Below are 15,259 nucleotides of genomic sequence, written 5' to 3' on the forward strand. Positions count from 1 at the left end.
TTGTTTTATAAAAAAACTAGCATCATACAGTAAAAACATTACTTGATATTCCAAAAAGAGAAATTAATCCAGTGATTACATACTGAAAGTTGTCCAGATAAGAACTGTGGAACATCCCTCAACATGCCAGGACTCATGGGAGAGGTAACGGAAATAGAAGGACGATCCATTTTTTGAGATTCAAATGAGCTAGAACCTGAAATGGTAATTACACATAAAAATAATAATAATTGCTCTTTACTAGCTATTTAATAATCTTTACCAGACATCTTTTAAGTAGTTTTCAATGCCCACAAAATGCCATTATATAGACCATTTTCTTAACCATGATGTTCCAAATATACTTAGAGGATTTTTTTTAAAGTGTAGGTGCAGCTTAGGGATTCTCTTAAGACCAAGGGTGAACCATTTCCTCTGCCAATTATAGCAGAGATAGACCTCAAAACATAGTCACTTCATCTGCTGTGTGTACTAAATTCCTATCTCACTAACATAACATACTAAATTTTTTTTATATAATGATTTTTATTTTTTTCCATTATAACATACTAAAAATTTTTAAATAGAAACTTAGGAAGGAAAACGAAAATCTAAATCAATAAAGCAACTTGAAGATGGTCTAAACTTGCAATGTTAAAAGTTTAAGTTCTAGAATGTTGATTGTGAAAAGTTCTCAAGAAGTGATTTTTTTAACCATATCTGGAAGAATATAATAAATTAGATGGGTAGAGAAGAAGTGAGGGGCTATGAAAAAAAGATACAAAATAGCATAAAAAGCAGAACTTCAGTTCCTAGAATTTGTATGTATGAAGTTGGAAAGTGAATAAAAATGGGGCCAAGATACTGGCAGAATTAAATGCCTGGAATTCTGGACAAAAATTTTGGCATGAAGAAAATATCCATGGAGTTCCCTGGGGGTCTAGTGGTTAAGGATCCAATGTGGTCTCTGCCGTAGCTGGGTCACTGCTATGGCATGGGTTCAATCCCTGGTCTGGGAACTTCCAAAAGCTGTGGGTGTGGCCAGAAAATAAAATAAAATATACATGCTAAGCTCCTATGAGTAAGGTAATAAAAATTGCATTTGAGGAAGATGTCTTTACCATTTACTTAAAAGTGTAGACGGAACTGAGATGGAAAACAGCTAAGAACAAGAAGACTTCAATAAAATAATAATAACAGAAAAGGCTGGAAAATGAAATAGAGTTGAGGGCATATTACAAAATAAGAAAAAGAGAACTTGGAAGCGAATTAGATATGAGAGGTAAAGGGAAAGCGGGGGGACAGTAAGAGTTCAAGTCTTGTAATCAGATGTGGAGTCAAGTCCCCTATGTGCTGGTCTTGTTCTCTGCACAGGCCAGTGCAGATATTCCTGGGACAGAGAAAACTGGAGAAGTCTTGTGTTGGGTAAAGAAATTAATTTGGAACACAGTGACCCTGTGACACTTCAGAGACATCCAAGGGGAAATGAGGTAATGAGGTATATGGATGGTGCCAGATGTCAAGTAGATATAGTGTTAAAAATTAAACTGTAAAGAGTCTCCCAAATTAGAGGCATAAGCAGATAAATTCACTTCTAGAGAGAGTAATGTTTAAAATGAAGGGGGGAGACTGCAAGCCTTGGGATCAGAAGTCATGGTGATAACTTTACAGTATTTAGAAGCAGAAAGAATGCTGACTTGATACTAAGAAAAAAGCTAAGTTTTCTACATGCTAAGCTTCAAGTAATAGAAAGACCCTTAAAGCATATTCTTAAACATGCAGGGATGAAGGGACAATGATAGATTATCTGATAATACAAACTTGGGAGTTATATGGCAATTAAAACTACATAGAGAGAAGAATTTATTGAGGAACTAAAAACAGAGGGTTAAGAATTGGGCTTTGGAGAAAGCTATTCTTCAATTTTTAAAGAATAAAGCGTTGAGGAGTTCCCGTCATGGTGCAGTGGTTAACAAATCTGACTAGGAACCATGAGGTTGCGGGTTCGATCCCTGGCCTTGTTCAGTGGGTTAAGGATCCGGTGATGCCCATGAGCTGTGGTGTAGGTTGCAGATGCGGTTCGGATCTGGCATTGCTGTGGCTCTGGCATAGGCCAGGGGCTACAGCTCTGATTCGACCCCTAGCCTGGGAACCTCCATATGCTGCGAGAGTGGCCCAAGAAATGGCAAAAAGACAAAAAAAAAAAAAAAAAAAAGAATAAAGAGTTGAATCTAATCTGAGAAAGGACTCCTGTCCTTACAGGAATAATTTTGGAATTATAGTGCAAGGGCTTTTCAAACAGCTATAATAAGATGAAGGGTGTCACACTGTTTATACGATATCTGAGTAATGCAATATAAGTGAATAAAAATTTTACCTACTTCATAGATTGCTGTGAAAACTACATGTGAATAACATTAAACACATAAGTACTTTTTATTACTTGTGTTTGAGTGCTATTTCAGAATGTAGGGTGAGAATGTAGGTATAACACCTAGCCCAGCTCCAAGCACTCAATAAAATGGGAATGATGATGATGATTATAATATTACTATACACAATGATTATTATATATAATATTATAATTATTATTACCATTATATTAGTACTTACAGTTTTATGAGAAAATGATATATTGGATGAAATGATATAGCAACTAGCTAAATGTACTAAATCAAATAGGTTATATGATCACATCTTAAAGTTTAGACCTACGCCATTCCAGAAAGATTTCTCCTCTCTGATAAAGATTTTAAAGAAATTTATACTCATAATTGTGATATTAAAGTTAAAAAAATCTATTTAATAGTATATTCTCAACTGTTGTGTAAATAGAGAATCCGACCACTTCTCATCTTCACCGCAACCCTGTGGTTGAAGTTCCCACTATCAGACCACTCAAATACTGAAATAGTCCTCTCATTCTCTCTCTGCTTTCACTCCATTTAACCTATTTTCAACATAGTAGCCAGATTTTAATACTGAAGTCTCTTTTCAAAAACATCCTATGTCGCTCTTGATTTTCATCAGAGTAAAAGTCAGTCTTTAGAGTGCCTTACAAAGTCTGTGCAGTTTGGTTGCTCATTACTTCCCTATCCTCCTTTTAACCCTGCTTCCCCTTGCTCACACTTACAGCCACGATCATCATTTTGCTTTTTCTTAAATGCATTTTAGGCCTTCCTGCCTTAGAGCCTTTGCACCTCTGGTCCCTGTACCCGAAGAGCTTTCCCCTCAGACTGCCATTCTTTCAAACCTTGCCCCCGTCTTTCCTTCTCCATGTATTTCCAATTGCAATTCTCCTCTTCTTTCACAACATCCCTTACTCTCAATCAACCAAGAAACTTAGTTCATTGGCTTACCATCTGAAATAGCACTCAAACACAAGTAATAAAAAGTATTCATGTGTTTAATGTTATTTTAACTTGTATATCTATTGTTCCATTACTACTCTAAAATCAGAATTATTACCATTTTCCAAAAGTGTAAATTAAAATATATATAATTATTCACTGGATTATCCTAAGTATTCCCCCCATTGACTGAGGATTAGGTTACAAAGTAGTAAATTATTAAATTAAGTGAAATCAGGATGGAAGAGGCTGAAACTTTTGGGAGTGATGGTACATTCATTAGTTTTTATTGTGGCAATGGTTTTATACATAATGTCAAAACATCTAATTGTGCATTTTAAATATGTTCAGTTTATAGCAGTATATCTTAATAAAGCTATCTAAAAATACAAAGTAGTTAAGACAGTAAGGTTTTAATAAGTCATCTTAAAATATCATAGACTTTTGTACATGAAATAATACTAAATTTTCTATCTTTATATGATCTATACTTGATAGCAACTTTATTATATATCTTACTTTGACTTAATAGACAAAAGACTTCATTTGACCCGTGATGAATGACTTTATTAATAATATTTTCTTCTAAAATAAATGATGAAACTTACTGGATTCCAGTTGTGCATGTGTGCTATCAGGTATTCTAGGTATATCTCTGAAATGATAGAAAAAGAAAACAATAAATTATTTCAACAAATAGTAGCAACTTCTATTTTGATCATTACCAACCTGTATTATAACAGGATAGTGTAAAATGAACAAAATTATGTAAGATAGCAGTGTTATATAAATAAGAAAAAAAACAAGCCTAAGTACCTTATTGCTAATAGAAGTATTCTGGGTTAACGCCTACTACTTAAAAGGAATTAAAACTTATTGGAAGGACTAGAGATTCTCATATTAAATGAAGTAAGTCAGAAGGAGAAAGACAAATACCATATGATGTCACTTATATCTGGAATCTAACATATGGCATAAATGAACCTATCTACAGAAAAGAAACAAACTCATGGACATGGAGAACACACTTGCAGTTCCCAAGGGGGAAGGGGAAGGAGTGGAATGGGGGTTAGTAGATGCAAACTACTGCATTTGGAGTGGATAAGCAATGAGATCTTGCTGTATAGCACAGAGAACTCTATCTAGTCACTTCTGATGGAACATGATGGAGGATAATGTGAGAAAAAGAATGTATATATTATGTATAACTGGGTTCTTTGCTCTACAGCAGAAATTGACAGAATATTGTAAGTCAACTGTAATAAAAATTTTAAAAAAACTTACAGGAAAGGCTGGACTGGGGGTTTGGGACTAGCATATGCACACTGAGGTATATGGAATGACTGGTCATTGGGGACCCACTCTATAGCACAGAGTACTCTACCCAATATCCTGTGGTAATCTATGTGGAAAAGAATCTGAAAGGAAATGGATGTGTGTACATGTATAACTGAATTACTTTGCTGTACAGCATAAATTATTACAACATTGTAAATCGATTATACTTCAATAAAACTTTAAAAAGTGAAAAAAAAACTTTAGAGTAGATTTGTAAAAACATACTTTATTTCCTATGTGCTTCACTAACACAATTATCCATTCTAAAAAATTTCTGTACTCAACAAGGTAAGATTTATAAATATATTTTAATTATATTCTACTCATTACTTTTACCTACTGTTGTTCAACTCAGTAACACCGAAATTCAAATAGAATATCATCAAATCAAAAATTAAATATTCAAATTGTGACTAAAATTTTTTAAACATACTAATTCCACTAAGAAAAAATGTATTGGGACTTAGCAAAATTACCTTGTAATTGCATTTACACCAAAAAAAATGTACATTTTTATTTGAGATTTGCCAGGAGGGGTATGTAATAGTAGTTAAGATCATTCAGAAAAATTACGTCAAAAATATCTAAGATATAAAACAAAAATATGATTAGAGGATCATTTAATATCAAGAAATATACTTGATTAATATCCTAAGTTGATAGAGTACAGTTTTACCATATTACAAACCTATGAAGACAAATAAAAAATAGACAAAATTTCATCTGACATATTCATTACTTTTGAAAGGAACATGTCAAAAACTAAGTTATCAGTTGAAGTCATTTTCTTCATCAAGAAAAGAGGCCACTTCCTAAATAAGTTAAAATTGGGCTCTAGTATTCTATCAGAAAGAAGACTTTCCACAGCTTCTACCCTGGAATGCTCTTACTCCACACACACATTTAATAACTCACTGTCAGTTTATATATTTTTCTATTGCCTTGTTTTTAGTTATAGGTATATCTCTTACATTGGCTTAATATATGAGCTTCTAAGAAAACATTGCTGTGATAATTTCATGAGTAAGTCTCACATTATAGGTACAAAGGATTATATTTACTGCCAAGTTAAAAAGTCAAAAGGTAATTGACATTTGGTTAAAGATGTGCTGTTTTTCCTTAAATTGTTGCCTCCATCTAGAAATAGTATACCCTTAAGCCCTCTCTTTCTTCTGATGAAATCTTAATTTTAGAAAAAAATATATAAAATTCATAGAATATAGTTGATTGTCATTTTTACAATGTAGAGGATAGTTTATGAAAGGTTGTTTGAAAGAATCATTACTATAGTACCCTTCTGCTAATGGCTTTAGTTATCGTTTAAGAAAATAAAATTAATAAACACCTAAATATTTCTTCTTCTTTTGTAATTAACTATATACTCTAGCATGATCAGATAAAGACATGTCATGACTTTGGTGAGGTATTTTTAATAAAGGAGAAAAAAAACATTGTTCTCAAAATAGTTTAGTTTTATAAGGCAATCAGACATTATTAGATTGCACATTATAAATTGTTTAATAGCAGTCAACTTTATATGTACAAAGTACCTTATAAACTTTATATTTATATATATATATAAATCTATCTATAAATTTCTTCGTATATATAGATGAATCTGTATATACGAAGAACTTTATGTGTATGAAGTACTCAAACCAACTCACCCAATAGGCCTTGAAACAACAAGTTCCACTTGTGGTTCAGGTTTGGATTCCAGAATGATGTTATATACCTCTTCAAATGTGGCTCCTTGCAATAGCCTTCCATTCCATTCTAATACTTCATCACCTACAGTGTATGTCAGTAACAATAATCTTAGAAAGAAAAGCTAACCCCATAAAAGGCACTCAAAACAAAAGCCATCTTAAACTGCAATGAATTCTCTAGAATAATCACCAATATAGAATAAGAAACATATTGAGAACAGCTCTAGTGACATAAAATTTGAAGACCAGGATGATTAGTATATTTCACCAAAAAGGACAAGGGTCAGAGGAAATATTACATAAATGTTATCTCTGTGATTTCTAGGATTTTCTCAATGAAGCCTTGTCCCTAAATAGTTGTTAGTTCTTCTTATGAGGAGAAGCAAGTTGGGAACAACTTATGTCTCCAACTTGGTGGATTTTAGGGCCACACCCGCAGCATATGGAGGTTCCCAGGCTAGGGATCGAATAAGAGCTACAGCTACCAGCCTGTGCCACAGCCACAGCAACGGGGGATCTGAGCTGCATCTGCAACCTACACCACAGCTCACAGCAATGCCAGATCCTTAACCTAGTGAGTGAGGCCAGGGATCAAACCTGCAACCTCATGGTTCCTAGTCAGATTCATTTCTACTGTGCCACAACGGGAATTCCCTCTTTCTGGGATTTCTTAATAGAAATTTCAATTATATAAAATTCCAAGACAGTTCCTTCTTTCAAGATTTTATAACTCTGAAATCTAGGTTTCTCACCATACATGAAGCTAAGCACCTTGTCTAAACACTTTTTGTAAAAAGCTTAATACTAAGCATCTTACTGAATCCCCTCTAAGGTAGTCAAGAATCGCTTCAATAGTATCCATTATTAAAGAGACAAGGAGTGACACATTTTAGGAAATGTGTGTTTATCCATGAAGTTTGTTCCTGAACCATGCTCGAATTCTTCAAAAGAAACAAGAAGGTTTATGAGGAGCAAATTAGGTTAATCCTAGATACAGACTAGGAATATCCAAGAGCAAAGAAATTACATCAGTAAATACAAAAGTCTTTTTATCTAATGGGACAAGAACTAATAGTTACAACTTTCCATTAGTGAATAAAGATTAATATTTAAGTTAAATGAACTTTTTGTTACTAATAAAGTCACTTCTAAATGAGGATCACTTTTTCATAAGTACTCAAGTTTAATAGTTTAAATATAAGTAATCAAAGATAGAAACCTACCTGGTCTAAGATGTCCTACAGTATCAGCTAAACTTCCTTTTTTAACTTTGGTAATAAATGCACAGAGCCGACCTGATTCAGTCATCTTTCCTCCTACAACCTGATTAAAAGAAGAAAATGTTAAAACAGGCATATTGTTCAAATGAACACAGTTGAAGATTCAAGTAAAAAAATAACTAGACAATTTGCAGCTTTTAATACTGTAACTTAATATGTTAAAATAATTTTTAAACAATATAGTGTTATTATTAGGAACTGAGTACATGTCCCAAATGTTTAATTACTTGTTGAAAATGTTGCATATCTTGGAAACAACTTCACAATCTATGATTTTCCTCTTTATTTACAGAATTCTGACTTTTTCCATTTCTAAAAACATGTTATTACAGTACTACAGAATCATATTAACATTTCTAGTTATAGACATCAAATATCATTATATAATTTTGTTAATTTTACTATAATTATGATATCTTCTAAAAATTTTATTAGTTGGTAATCTTTTGGTCACATTGACAATGTGCATGATGAAAATGATGGATTTTTCCTGAGAAAATTATGAAATTTACTTAATCTCATCAGAGTTAATGTAAACTTTAAACCATCTGCATCCTAATTTTTCTATTTTTGTATTTCTATTAATACATATCTTTCAGAAAAAGAAAAGACAAATGTTAGAAATAATGCTGTGGAGTAATATGTGTACCTATAAGACTTGCCTCTTAAAAATTAATGCTTTGATTCTCATCAAATACCATGCAATCAGCCTATCAACTTAAAGCAAGTTAAGCAAACAACAGTGAACAGATTTTTTTTTTGCTTCTGAATTGATGGAAAGATGCAGAATTCATTGATTTATCTTACTTCAAGTATTCCCAAATTTCAGTAAATTATATTCAGTTGCAGTTCAGTTAATATTAGCTAACTATTCCTATGTTTGGTTCTGAAAATTATAGCTACAGATATTATGGGCTGAAATACCTGTGTTAATATTTTAAGTTTCTTGGCTTGATAAGCTTTAATAATAATAATCAATCATACTAACTATAGTTATTACTACTGAAATCCCATAGAGTGCAAGGCACTATATTAAATATTTGTGTATTGCTTTATTTAGTCTTATTAAATAATAATTCAGTAAGTATTATTATCTCCATTGTACAGATGAGGAGTCTGAGTCTAAGAGAAGTTTAGTTGCCTAATATCATGTAGCTAGTAATTGCCGAATTTTTTTGCTTTTTAGGGCCGCACCCACAACATATGGAGCTTCCCAGGCTAGGGGTCAAATCAAAGCTGCAGCCACTGGCCTACACCACAGCCACAGCAACACCAGATCTGAGCTGTGTCTGCAACCTACACCACAGCTCATAGCAACGCCAGATCCTTAACACACTGAGCGAGGCCAGGAATTGAACCCGCAACCTCATGGTTCTTGTCAGATTCGTTTCCAATGATCCACAACGGGAATTCCTGTAATTGCTAAATTAGAAATCAAGCCAAGACTTCCCAAATGCTATACCTCACGGTTCTAACATTATGCTGGGCAAATCTGAATTTAATTCCCACCTTCATCACCAGCTTTATGACCATGAACAAGTTACAACACCTTAAGCCTATTTCTTATCTGTTATGAATGTTAATAAAATGATAGACCCAAAGTGCTCAGATGAGTGCTGGCCATTTGGCAACCACTCAATAAATGTTGCCCAATATCACGTTGACCAAAGTTTTCAAATATCTCTCAATAACTAGATTCTACAGGACTACTTCTGTAGCAATGTCTTAACTCTAAAACACATATTCTCTTCGTGTTTCACTTTTTAATTCACCTTAAAACAGAGCTTCTTTGGTGTATTTACCAAATAACTGTCTGGTATTCTACAATAAAATATAAATTAATATTTATATTAAATCTCCTAAGTATTTTTGAATTTCCAGACTTCAAACTTCTTTTCCTCACAAACACACACACACACACACACACACACACACAAATATTGCTACACTCATTTAAAAATTATATTCCCATGTAATACATATATTTCCCAAGTTTGCATATTTAATGACTAAATAAAGCTATCATTTTAATAGCATATAAACACAGGTAGAGACTTAAATGACAAATTATACAGGCAAAATAAGTTGGAGCCCCCCATTTAGGATTCAAGTATGTAACTCAGGTTATATTTTCTAAAAACATATATAAACATATATATACATACGCATTACTATAGGATAATGGCAACCTCCTAAGTAATACTTGGAAAATGAAATGTTTTAGATAACCAATGCAAATATTAAGGAATTCTTGAAAATGGAAAAAGAAAACCCACTTAATTGGTATAAAGTTACATCTCTTGTAAAGGAGTACAGACGCAAAATCTCATAAATTTTGCCACATACCTTTAAGCCAAGCATTGCTCCTGAATCTCGAGATACACTTCCATCTTTTAAACGCTTATTTAATAAAATGCGACCAATCAAACGATCTCCATCTTTAGATGGCTGCCATGTCACAGGGTGCTGGCATATTGCATCAACAAACACAAAAAATTAATGTTTTTTATGACAAATGACCCTTTATTGTACAATCCCTCTAAACTTCCAATTTCCAAAGCGTTATGATTACACAAACCAGTCTGCATTCAAAATACTGATCCAAAGGGTTTACTAGATTAATTTATAACTTAATTTTAATAATCTCAAATTTTTTCAAATTCCAGTTACTTCAGATTCTAACAGTGCCCTGATACAATACTGAAGTCATATAGTTCTACAAATATCAGAAGTCTTGAAAATATATGCAAACTCTAATTTAGTGATCTACTCTACATGTTAGAGAGTAAAAATTCACCGACAAAAAAAAAGACTGCAATTCTATGCAAGTGACCTCATTTAAAACTGAGAATTTAATCTTCAAATACTTTTGAAAGACTTTTAAAGACTTTATCATAGTAAAATTAAAAGGTCAAACTATATTAAAACATGAAATTTGAACCTCTGATGAGGGCTTTCTTGAAATAGGTTTCTAAATTAAAATGATAAAAAATACACCATCCCCAGTAACTTTCCAAATAAATGTGAATGGGAGAAATAGGCCTGATTCAAAAGGTGCGAAGAGATTACGTTTTCCACTTTTTGGAAGTTTCTTGATGCTTTCAGCTCTCCTATCTATTTGGTACATTAATTTTATTAGATAATTCAATGGTATCCATTGTTAAAAAAAAAAACCTTGAAAATATTAGTTGTTTATCTCAGGGCAGAACCAAGCCATTTATAAATCATGATATCATTCCACTATATGAATTATATACGAAATAAAGTAAATGATTTGTGTAACCACAGTTTCATAGTTATCTAAAAGTAACATGCACATCTTCATGCAAAATTTAGCAGGCAAAAGACAAGTTCCAATAAATCACATCAATATGGTAAAAAGATTTCAAAATTCTCACTATACTAAAAGCAAAAATAATAAATACCAAAGCAGATGGCAATGGTTCTAATACTAATTAATACTACATTAAAATGCTATGACAATAAAACAAAAGAGCAAAATGACAGTGAAAGGGAAAAAAGAAAAACAACTTTTTCTGTGCAAACAGACCCAATTATCTCCCTTTTGCCTGGGATTCAAACTATTAATAATTTAATTTTCATCCCAAGGAAAATATATGCAAGCAATCGAATAAGCCAATCCAAAAAATTCTTTATATTTGTGGTATATAATAACATTACAAAGTTCTTTCGTGTGACCATAAACAAAACAATCCTTTGTTCCTAATTTTTATTTTCATTTACTTATTTTTGGATATGCTGTCAAGCAACAAAAACAGCAAGCAAGCAAGAAGTATTTTGGTTGGTTTGTTTGGTTTTGTTTTGTTTTTCTTTTCTGCACCTTAAGAAATGCTACATTGACCCTTGAAATGTCCTGTCCTTTTATTATGTTCCCTTTGAATGAGTGACAGAGAGCAAACGAAGACCAAATGAGCAGGTTAAAAGGCAGGCTCCACAATCTCAGTACCTTATCACTATGGCTATGCTCCTCGTTAAGGGTTGTGCTACTACACGTATCTACCCCAGAGTCCTTAATCTGAGGTTCAGACCATTCCAAATCCTCTTCCAAAGAGTGGCCACCAAAGTACATCATTTTCTTTTGTCTCCCAGACCTGGTGTTAGAATCCGACAAAACTGCCTGCTCACTAGTTTTTCTTTTTCCCTTTTGACTGTCCCCTACAGGTGTGGGATAAAAAAATAAAATAAAAAAAAAACAAAAAAGAAAACATGCAAAGGTGTAAATCAAAAAGGAAAACTGAAATGATAACATAAATTAAATAGTAAGGCTCCACATGTCTCACCAAAGACATTGGGGATGCCTCACTGCTATGCCAAGACGTATGGTCCAACCAGTTGTAATCCATGTCTCCTGTGAGAGTCAGACAGACAAAAGAGTGAAGTAAAGGAGACGGCGAAAGAAAAGACAAAGACATAATAAACATTTTAAACTGTGATCCTTTCTGGTTTCAAGAACTCAAGCACTCACTACAGTATACCAAGAGAAAGCTAAGATTTCAAACAAGTAAAATCTATAGAAAGCAGAATATACAGTTTATGTACTCTAGAGAGACCCTACAGAACAAAAGTGCTACCAGAAGAGAAAAGGCTAATAATAAACAAAAATAGAAATGAAAAAACTACATATTCTGAAAAAGAAAAAGACTATCAGCTATGTCTGTTAATTCATGCTATTTTTTTCATGCTGGCCTACAGACATGAGTTTCTTCTGCAAAGATTAAGGAACATTTTAAAACTTTAACAGTGGTCTGCTGATAACCACCACTATGAAAAGTTAAAGTAATTAAATGATGTTTCTAGAATGTCATATGATATTCTTTATAATACTGAAGCCTCCTAAAAAATGTGAGTGATTAAAAAAAATAATTGGTTACACAAAAGATTAACTGCATATGAAAATGATAAAACAGGGTCATTCAATTTCTATTAATAAAAATAAAATAAACCTTATTTAAATATCATGAATTATTTAACATTACTTTGAAATAATTTTAAAGTTTTTTTCAAAAATTTCATTCTCACAAAAAGTAAATTTTCTTTTAAAATAATTTTGTCAAACAAAGTTATATAATGGCAACTAAGAATGAATACCCATTTCCCAAACTTATGTGCGCCTTATTTGCCTTACCTTTGAAAAAGGAATTGTTTAGTCTATATGTGTACATATTATATTTTTAAGCTCTAGTCATACTATCACTTATTTTAAAAATATTTACTAAACACCTTCTATTTGCCAGGTATTGTGCTAAGTCTAAAGTAAGGGGTAAAACAATGAGACATGGAACAGAGTGGAGATAAAAACAACAAATAGATCATCAGTGTCACACGGGAGAGTACAAATCAGGAAAGAGCACAGTAACATCTAATTTAGATCTGGGGTTCAGCAAACTCCTCTAAAGAAGTAATGTGTAAGATGAGAACTGAACTATGTGAACTAAAGGACAGGAAATGATTTTGGCAGACGGAAAGCAGAGGAAAGAGCATTCCAGGAAAAAGTAACAAGATGGTACTGTAAAAAGATTGATGAATATCAGTGTGTCTGAGCCAAAGGAATGAAGGAGAATACAGTGCTAAATAAGACTGTTGAGGCAACATACACCAGTTTAGAGAGGGCTTTTTATGCCATATTAAAGATAATAGAATTCATTCATTGAAGGATTTTAAGAAAGATGGTGATTATCTGACTTACATTTTTAAAAAGATGAATATAAGTACAAAATATAGATTGGGCTGGAAGACTCCATAATTTAAAAGACAGTTGCAGTAATTCACGGGACAGGTGATTATGGCAATAGACAGGGTAAGAAAAGATGGACCTGAGAGATGTTTTGGAGGTAGAAATAAGAGTGTTAAGAAAGACTAAAGCATTAAGAATCACTCCCAGGTTTCTGGCATTAAAGAGTGTATGGAAGGAAAGACCTCATATGAGAGGAAGAGCACTTTTCATTAAGAAAGGGAGAGAAAAGAATTACTTTATTTCACAGAATTGATGATGTCATCGACAATAAGATTCATAGACTCATAGATATTAAAATGACAGAAATATGCATTTTAGAATTTAGTAAACATGTTAATTGATTTTATTTTGTGTGTGTGTGTGTGTGTGTGTGTGTGTGTGTTTTGCCTTTTTTCTAGGGCCGCTTCCCACGGTACATGGAGGTCCCCAGGCTAAGGGCTTAATCGGAGCTGCAGCCGCCAGCTTATGCCACAGCCACAGCAATGCAGGATCCAAGCTGCGTCTGCGACCTACACCACAGCTCACGACAACGCCAGATCCCTAACCCACTGAGCGAGGGCAGGGATTGAACCCACAACCTCATGGTTCCTAGTCGGATTCATTAACCACTGTGCCACTACAGGAACTCCCCGGTAAGTGATTTTAGATATATTATTCCAAATACCTATAAGTTACTCCAGTGGGCATATAAGAAATCAATTGGTTAAATTATAATAAAGCTTAGAAGGAAAGTCTGAGCTGGAGACATAAATTGGGAATTATTAGCATGTAGACAGGAATCTAACTGGATCATTTAGGAACAGAGGGTAAAGTAAGATATGAAGAAGATCCAGATTGAATTCTAGCAGAGTTTGATTTGAGATGAGAGACAGAAAAACAGAGAGAGCATGGAGAGATAAAAAAGAAGAGAGGAAGCCGGAGGTCTCCAGATGAAGTAAAAAGAATTTCTTAAGCAGAAGGAGAAATCAACTGTATAATGATTTCTACACATCTGGGAGGATAAGGAACTGACAAGTGTACATTTGATTTGGTAATATGGATATAAGGAATGATATTGGAAAAATCACTCTAGAGAGAATGATGAAATTAAAATCAGACCAAAGTAAATAGTCAAAGGGAAATGACAAAATAGAAAAACTGTGTAGATGAATGGTTCACAAAATCCCTAAAACAGCATAATCAACATGACCTGGGTACTTGTTAAAAATGCAAATTTCTGGGTACCACCTAGACTTAGAAGCAATGTGGGTGAGGCCTAGCAAACTGGTTTAACAAGCCCATCAGATGATTATGATCGCAAGTTTGAGAACCAGAAGACACAATTCTTTTGGGAAGTTTACTTGTGAAGGATGATGAAGCTGTGCTAACACAGAGAAAACTCAATTTGTAGAGGGGAAAAAAAAACCGATTCTTCAACTTCTGAACTAGAGAAGTGCTTCCCAACCCTTTTCATGGCACTAATAGATAATTAAGATTTTACAGCTACCCAAAAAACTAGGCATATTTTTATCTCAGAAAACTACTCTCCTTTTAAAATATGCTATTATTTCATGACAAACCATTGATAAATTCTCCGAACTGGATTAATATAACATGCAGACTATAAATGAAAATTCTTGGCTGCTTTATGTGAAGCAGCTTGCAACCTCTCTTCTCACCCAACACCTGCAAACTAACAAAAATGCAGTTTTGTAGTTTTTTCCCTCTATAAATAAATAAGAAATCAGCTCTTAAACCGCTTGAAACTAAAGCAAAAATCTCTGATAAAAAAAAATGTACCAAATAGGCTAGGCCCTCAGTAAATATTTTTTAAATGAGTAAGTATTAGTATTACTGTAAGAATTAAAT

The 15,259-nt window shown here is 33.1% G+C and overlaps 1 protein-coding gene across 1 annotated transcript in view; it reads right to left on the reverse strand.

Annotated features, from left to right (window-relative positions):
- The window catches only part of RIMS2 (regulating synaptic membrane exocytosis 2), a 613,799-nt gene that overhangs the window by 281,305 nt on the left and 317,235 nt on the right, over positions 1 to 15,259 (reverse strand). Inside the window, 6 exon segments of the mRNA XM_021090597.1 lie at positions 84 to 196; positions 3,938 to 3,984; positions 6,335 to 6,458; positions 7,600 to 7,699; positions 10,003 to 10,122; positions 11,624 to 11,832. Coding sequence (XP_020946256.1) covers positions 84 to 196; positions 3,938 to 3,984; positions 6,335 to 6,458; positions 7,600 to 7,699; positions 10,003 to 10,122; positions 11,624 to 11,832 — 713 coding nt within the window.

Source organism: Sus scrofa, chromosome 4 (assembly GCF_000003025.6).
Source record: "Sus scrofa isolate TJ Tabasco breed Duroc chromosome 4, Sscrofa11.1, whole genome shotgun sequence".
Taxonomy (NCBI): domain Eukaryota; kingdom Metazoa; phylum Chordata; class Mammalia; order Artiodactyla; family Suidae; genus Sus; species Sus scrofa.